Below are 8,078 nucleotides of genomic sequence, written 5' to 3' on the forward strand. Positions count from 1 at the left end.
CATGGTTTTAGGGCACACTTACACAAACTCAGTTCTAAACGGAAACACTATTTTGGATAGATTTGCCAAAAAAACCCTTGATGTTTAAAGAAATATAACAAAAATTGAATTGTGTCTAAAAAGTAATTTGGACAATTCTGGAAAAAGTTTTAATATATTTCTTTGTTTTTCATGTCAAAAAGTTTTATTTTAAATGTTAAAAAATTGTCTAATCTGGTGAATGTCTAAACCTAAAGTGATCTAACTGTGTCCCCATTCACTTGCCACGTGTTTCCATCTGATGATCTAGCAGGTAATTAAACATAATATCTGAATTTAAAAAAAAAAGCAAATTCTGATGTGAATTGTCAAATTAATTACTTACTTTTTGCCTTCAAATATTTTGTATGGTTTATTAATGGGAATATTTATAGAATTTTCATTTTAAAGTTATCTTGCTTTTTATCTCTTGAAAGTATGCTATTATTTTAGAAGCAGGAGAAATAATGAGATTTTGTAATCGTGTCCTGCAAATAGCTTATGACAGTTTGAAAAAGCTAATTTAGTTTCCACACTAACATGTCCTTTGAGAATCCGGTGATACACAATTAGAATTTTTTTCTGTACATTATAGTGGGAAACATAATTTAGAGAATTTTAGTTCAATACACTGAATCATGTAACTGTTGGATTTCTGTTTATTTTAGGTTTACTGGAAATTGAGTAGTGAGTTTAATATCACTGGAGACTTCCTTTCCACAAGTGGATTTTTGGCCATTGCTGATGGAGAGAGTGAAGCAAGTTTTGATGTGCATTTGCTACCGGATGATATGCCTGAGATAGAGGAAGATTATATGGTCCAGCTTGTTTCTGTGAAGGGAGGAGCAGACCTAGATCCAGAAAAATGCATCACATGGTTCTCTGTTTCTGCAAATGATGAGCCACATGGAGTGTTTGCTCTGTATTCAGATCACCAGTCAATCCTTATAGGGCAGAACCTTATGAGATCCATCCAAATTAACATAACCCGGCTTGCTGGAACATTCGGAGATGTGGCTGTTGGATTTCGAATACTGTTTGATCATAAAGAACGACCGATGGTTACTGAAAACGCAGAGAGGGAGCTGGTGGTCAAAGATGGTGCCAGATACGAAGTTGACACAGTGCCAATAAAAAATGAGGTTTGTGGCATTTGTTCAGTTCCCTAACTCTTTCAGGAGAGCCCTGACTTATCTCATGATCACTTTAGTTTTACTGAGAGATGACCATGAGAAATAAAGTCTTGGAGCCAGCAGGTGGTGTGGTGGTTAAGGCGCTGGACTGTCTCATGGCCGACTGTTGTTCCAGTAGCAGACCTGGTAGCTTGAAACATCCCGCTGGGTGTGTGTGCCTGCGCCTGTGTTCCCGACATCCCAGGAGTATAGTGGAGAAGAAGGGATTTCAGTATGACGCCCCCTCGGGGGAGGATCTTCTGCATTCCCTGTCACTGCCTCTGTCTTTCTGTCTCTCTCTGGCATGTGCATTCACCTTATGGCAAGAACTTTAAGAAATACAGAAAAGGAAAATAAAGCCTTGTTTAAATATATAGTTAAGCATATATCCAGATAAAAACAGTCCTATTCAGATGTAACTATGAAAAATGCCTTAGACAAAGCATTGTAGTTACTGGATAATTTGCAGATTATAATGAAGTATATCCATTTCTCTTTAGACATAATATATGTTTATCTAGATGGTAGCAGTACTTACAGGGTTCTAGAAACTCTTCTGAGCCATGTACATCTGCACCCATCCAACCAAACAATCACGCACACATACACACATCTGCGCACACTCACTGAGATTCCTGCTAAAGGGGAGAAGTTCGTAGGCTTCCTTGTGGGGCCTTCCAAAGGGTGATGCAACGAGACTGATGCGTCTTCTCTGTGGTCTGGAGGGGCTACATGAATATAGAGACTGCTTCCTGCTTCTCTCCTTGAAAGTTCAGAACAGAAGTTGTGATTTTCTGAGATGGTATTGAACAGAGAGGGTGGCAGACTGTGTTACCAACACAGTTGGGAGGGATAAGAATGTGCGGGTTTCCTGTGGCTTGCATAGTTAGCCCAGCATCCTTCCTAAGTCCGACCCCCAAGGAGTTACTTGAGTGACTATTTTCCTTACTCATCCTAGGGATTACTAGTACATTAATACCATACCCGTCTGTGCGCATGGGAGAGAATACATTTATCTCACGTGCTGAATACATTATGGCACTGGGGATCCATTAGCTCACGGTTAAGAAAGAGGGTAGCCATTTTGAGAAAGATGTGAAGGTGCGTTGTGAAGCTCTGAGAGAAGCAGAGGGTCACGAGAGTGTATTGTCTGTTGAGAATGGTGAAAGTGGAATTCTAACACCTGAGAGGAACACCCAGATCAGTCCTGGGAAAGAGCTAGCGCTTGAGTGCTCCTTTCATGGAGGTATGGTGGTCAGCCAGTGCTAGCCAAGAAAGGAACGAAGCAGCGTGGCCAGACTTCCGTCTTTCTATCTTAAGAACCTAACACCTGCCCCAACCCTGCAAGTGCCAGATTGATGGAAACTTCCAACAGGGATTTGAGTATTGAAAAATGACAACATCCCTTCCCCACTGCAGTTCAAGCGGTTCAAGCAAGAACTGAGAGAGACAGGGAGGCGTTAACTGAAAGGGAGATTAAAATTTTAATGTTTATAAAACTGATTCTGTCCATTCCTGAAAGTGACAGAAAGCTTCCAGATCTACCCACAGTAGTGTCAAAGTGTAATGAAAGAAACCTCACAGAACACCCACAGGAGAGAACTGAAACCTTTTCCTGTTTGTTTCATCTACAATAAGTTTCATATAAACATCGAATCAATTGAAAATACGTTGTCATTCAGAATAAGCAGCAAACCTATTACACTAATTCATACCTGCTATGCAACCTTCTCATAGTCTGTAATAGGTCGACGGGAGAGTTACAATGTATTTTTCTATGCAAAAATTCACCATGACTTCCCTGACGACCCAGTCTATCTGCATGCTTACTTACATGGTTTAATACAAGAGAAAAATGGAGGCTTATTAGTGAGACATAGGTTTTATACTCACTCATCCATCTGGGAAGTTTCCTGGGAAGTCGATTCAAGGTCATGGTTCTTCTGCTTTATCACTTTCTTCTAAAATCAATTCATTAAATGAATGAATTAAATTAAAGTTGCCAGAAAGTACATGCACTCAGCAGAGAGAGAGGAAGAGAAAACACTCCTCCCCTCCCCCACGGTGGAGTGTGATCGTACCACACTCTCACCATTTCTCCATTTTGACAGGATTTTGGCACATACGCACACACACCCAGCGTGCTTTTCAAAGCTGGGGCCAGGGTTTGAATCCCAAACTCCCACTGCTCATGTATGGCTTTAATGTTTGATGACTGCACCCTGAGGATCTGTGACATCGCACAGTCTGTGTGTACTGGATGGGCCTGTGAGCCGAGGAGCTCAGTGGGAAGGCACAGTGCCTGTGCTCTGAGCTGCCTCCTGGCTCTTGACTGTCTCGGAAATCAGGATTGAAAACTCAGTGACTGTCCTGCCAGTACCTGAGGGGGAAGGGATTCACCGTGTGGCAGGGTGGAACGCACACGATTGATGTTAGAGTGCTAGGATTTGTTCCTCTAGCCCTTGACCTGTCATTCACGTTCAGCGAATGTCATCTGGAATGAAGCATCCATTTGTTACCGCCATGCTGTGCACTTGAAACCACTGTGGGATATATTTTGCACGTTTGTGGATGTGATGTATGTTAATTTCATTACATTAAAAAATAATTTTTATTCATTCATTTATTTTAATTTGACGAGAGAAAGAGAGAGAGAGGGAGAGAGAAACAAGCCACCGGGTCCAGGATTCAAACCGTTGTCAGCCATATGGGAGTGTCCAACGCCTTAATCACCATGCCACCTTTTGGTCTTTAATTACGTTTGATAGAAGAAGAGGCTTTAAAGAAATAGCTGCCTTTACATTTAATAAGGATGTGCAGAGTTTAGGAATATTCTAGATTTAGGTGATAACTTGGAGGTTATTAATATCTCTATAGGACAATGTGTTGTGAGTTTAAAAAATAAGTACAACAGCAATTTGTAAATTCAGGATTTCCCTATTTCTTTGGGTTCTGAAATTTTGAAAATTAGTAATCTAACACATGGTGTTGGTAATTTTTATTTATCCAAAATATTCAAATGATTAGGACAGCTAAATCATTCATTTTGAGTAACTGTCTTCAGAGTTACTGTTACTACTCAGTGAAGTGGAAGGTAAGTTTTGCTGGGTTTCAGACTTGGACACTGTTCACCACTGTGCTCTTTCCAGACACATGATTTCACCACGGACACTATTTCTGGTATTTCTGTCCTTGTTGAGGCTATTTGGGTGGGAAATTTGTCTTTTTTATACTCAACAACTACCTCTTTTCAGCCCACACTCTGAATACTGGTGGTTTTTTGACAAAGGATCCAGGGCATACATCCATGAAATGGTTTGCTAATAAACCTCCTCTGTGTGCTAATGACTCAGGTCAGAGGGCTAATCATTTTTAGTAATTTTTCTCTGAAAACTAGTCCTTACTATGAAAAAACCTAATTCTCTTTGTTTATAGGTCTTTCTGTCACTGGGCTCTAATTTCACTGTGCAGCTGGTAACCGTGAGGCTCATTGGTGGACGTTTCTTTGGAATGCCAGCAATTCTCCAGGAGGCTAAATCCGCTGTCCTTCCTGTCCCTGAGAAAGCTGCCAACTCTCAGGTAATTCGCCCTGGGTGTAGTACTCCCTACGAACCACTAGAGGGCAGCTTTTATGAGAAAGAAGATATTAGGGAATTTCTTCATTTGCTTAAGTTTAAGTGGTCCTGTAAATGTGAAAGTAGACATAATGGATATTTTCTATTAAAAATGATTTGTCATTTTCAACATTAGGTAGAAAACAGGTTTCCTTTTTAGGATTTTAGAAAGTTTGTATCTTGCAGAATTTGAATATAATGTACAGACATTTTAAAATAACCTCCCTTGAAATAAAAATTTTTAGGTCATTTTTTTTGTTAGAGATTCTTGCTATAGGGTGTGTGTGCTCACCAGAGAGACATAAAGAAATCACAGTCCACCCCTCCCTGGGGGATGGCCACACCCAAATCCCTTGTCCTCCATTTTCCTCTCAGAATTTTGGGAATGCACGCACATGTAGCCAGTGTGAGTTTTAAGCCCCCAGGTCTGGGGCTCGAACCGTGGTCATCTGCATGGGAGTCCAGCAACATAACCGTTACACCATCTCCTGATCCCTTCAGGTCATTTTTGTAATTACCTCTAGGGAGCAGGTACTTGCCTGAGAGAGATGGAGAGACAGAGAGAGAGGGAAAATGAGAAAGCATCTCCCTCCCTCATCGGAGATGGTCACTTTGCAGTCCCCTCTCCTCCATTCTGCCCTCGGGATTTGGGGCATGCACACACATGCCTGGTGTGTGTTTCAAGCATCCAGGTTTGGGACTTGAACTGTGCAGTTGGCCGTGTGGGATCCAGCTGCCTCACCCACCATGCCACCTGCCTGGCCCAGGCCTTTTGTATACTGAATATTTAATATTGAGATATTTTATACTAAATAGTTACATTAGAATCAGATTTATTAAGTGTATATTAAATTCATATTTCAGACTTTTTCTTTTGTGTTGTATATGTTTATCTTTAATGTTTTGCCTTTGGCTTGCTGTGGCAAGTATGTGCTGATGTAGATAAAAGCTTGTGGTCAGATGTAAGATGCTTGCATCTAAGTATTTGAATCTTCTGAGTTTATTGTGGGAAAGATCATTTCCCAGTCACTTCCTAAATTCACCTGAAAACAGAACCACTTGAGGGGGTTACTTTCCTTTTAGGCAAATTCCATCAATATAGGAAGAAGGCAAGGCTGTTTTCTCTTGGTATGGAAATATGTGTAGTTTTGAAGCCATTATGAGAAGTAATCCCATCATACTCTTTCTTGAGTCAGCTGAAGTTTCTTTTCTTTTTTTTTTAGAGAGAGAGATTTTTACTATAGGGTGTGTGTGCTCACTGGAGAGACAAAGAGAGACAGAGAGACAGAAAGCAAGAAATCACCCCCTGCCCCCCAAGGGAATGGCCACACTGCAATCCCTTCTCCTTAAGTCTCTCCTCTTGGGATTTTGGGCACGTGTGCACATGGGCCTGTTGTGAGTTTTAAGCCTGTTGTGAGGGACAGAGATGAAGCAAAAAACCCCCCCCCTGGGGGGTGGCCATGCCACAATCCCTTCTCCTCCATTCTCCTCTTGGGATCTTGGGCACGCATGCACATGCGCCTGGTGTGAGTTTAAGCCACTGGGTCCAGGACGCGAACCGCAGTTGGCGACATGGGAGTCCAGCGACATAGCCATTACGCTAACTGCTGGTCCCCAAAGGATTACCTTTTGATGAAAAAAGAGAGAGCTGTAAACTATAATTGGAATGATCAAGAATGAGTTTATAAATCTGAGAGGTTATCTCTCTTTTTTTGAGGGGACATTTTGGTCCCCAGAGAGAATATTTCTAAAGAATTTCTTTTTATTGAATGTATAGTAATGCAAGAAATTATATTGTATCAACAAAGGGAAAGGTGACATTTAATCCACTCTTCAAGAAACAGGACGCTTTAGGGAGGAACAAAATACTCTAATCATGTTTTCCTCAGGTCGGGTTTGAATCCACTGCTTTTCCACTCATGGACATCACTGCTGGCACGAGCCTAGTTACGATTTCTAGAAGAGGCACGTTCGGCCCTCTCTCTGTTGTCTGGACGGCTGGATATGCTCCTGGATTAGAGATTCCTGAGTTCATCGTGGTTGGCAACATGACCCCAACGCTGGGTGAGTTGTAGTTTTCCTAAGACCAGCCCTGTGGAATAAGGAAGTGTGGACTTGGCCACTCATTTTCTTGGGTCATCCTCACCTTATGAGTTTGTTAATAATGCTTATTTATGTGATCAGGGTGTACAGTCTGCTTGGTGAAAAAACTTTTTTTTTTTTTCCCAAAAAAGAAGAGAACTCTTGGGGCTGGCAGGTAGTGTGGTGGTTGAGGCGCTGGACTCCCACATGTTGACTGCAGTTCGAGTCCCGGACCCGGAGGCTTGCTTTCCTACTTTACCTTTCCTTCTCTCTGCCTCTCTCTGGTCAAATGAAACAAATAATGATGGTGATAATAAGTGAAATAAAATATATTTTTTTTTAAAAAAAGGAGAGAAACTCTTTTTAGTTAAATTTTGAACCTCACTTCAAAATAGTAGTCACCAAGCAGACTACCCTGTCCGTACAGCAGTTGTTGTTTTAAGTAGTGCTAAAAACCCAACGTAGCTTATACAAAGTAAAAAAGACACAGCTTCAAGGCCATTTACATGCTCACCTGAGTATTTCTGACAGTAGGTCAGCTGCTGGTTTTTTTTTTTTAATGAATTATTTAATTTATTTATCATTATTGTCATGTGAATTTTGCCAGAGAAAGAAAGAGAGGAAGAGAAAGCAAGCCACCAGGTCCGGGACTCAAACTGCAATCGGCCATGTGGGAATTCCAGTGTATTAACCACCATGCCACCTGCTGGTCCCCAGCTGCTGCTGTTTGACTAGTTCGTATTTTAGATTACACATTAGCTCTTTGAGAGTGAGATGAAAATGTTAAATGGTTTGACCTGTGTGTGCTAGAAAGCACATTGTAAACTCACGATGCCAATGTATGAAAATGTTAAATGGTTTGACCTGTGTGTGTGCTAGAAAGCACATTGTAAACTCATGATGCCAATGCACAGAGGACCGTCCAGTGGGCTCCGAATCCTTCTGGTCCCTCTCCCTTAATCACAGTGTCCTGCTGGCCACCAGGCATAGGCATTTGCCCTCAGTGTGAGCCTAATGAATTCTGCACGTGGATCGAGATCCTTGGTCACTCAGGGAGGGCAGAGTGATCTCCATTTTCCTAGGGGCTCGGTATTTCTGAGAGTTAAGAAAGATAAAAGCTGAAGTCCTTCAGGAAGTGGGAGTGAGGAATAGCGACACTGCAGACTACAGCCCTATCCTGTCCGTGTGCGTC

At 41.6% G+C, this 8,078-nt stretch overlaps 1 protein-coding gene across 1 annotated transcript in view; it reads left to right on the forward strand.

Moving 5' to 3' along the window:
- The window catches only part of ADGRV1 (adhesion G protein-coupled receptor V1), a 618,101-nt gene that overhangs the window by 203,417 nt on the left and 406,606 nt on the right, over positions 1-8,078 (forward strand). Inside the window, exons 70-72 of the mRNA XM_027774960.1 lie at positions 687-1,160; positions 4,626-4,769; positions 6,694-6,868. Of these exons, the coding sequence (XP_027630761.1) occupies positions 687-1,160; positions 4,626-4,769; positions 6,694-6,868 (793 nt within the window). The remainder of the gene's footprint in view (positions 1-686; positions 1,161-4,625; positions 4,770-6,693; positions 6,869-8,078) is intronic.

The sequence above is a fragment of the Tupaia chinensis genome, unplaced genomic scaffold (assembly GCF_000334495.1).
Source record: "Tupaia chinensis unplaced genomic scaffold, TupChi_1.0 Scaffold000498_1, whole genome shotgun sequence".
In the NCBI taxonomy this organism is placed as follows: domain Eukaryota; kingdom Metazoa; phylum Chordata; class Mammalia; order Scandentia; family Tupaiidae; genus Tupaia; species Tupaia belangeri.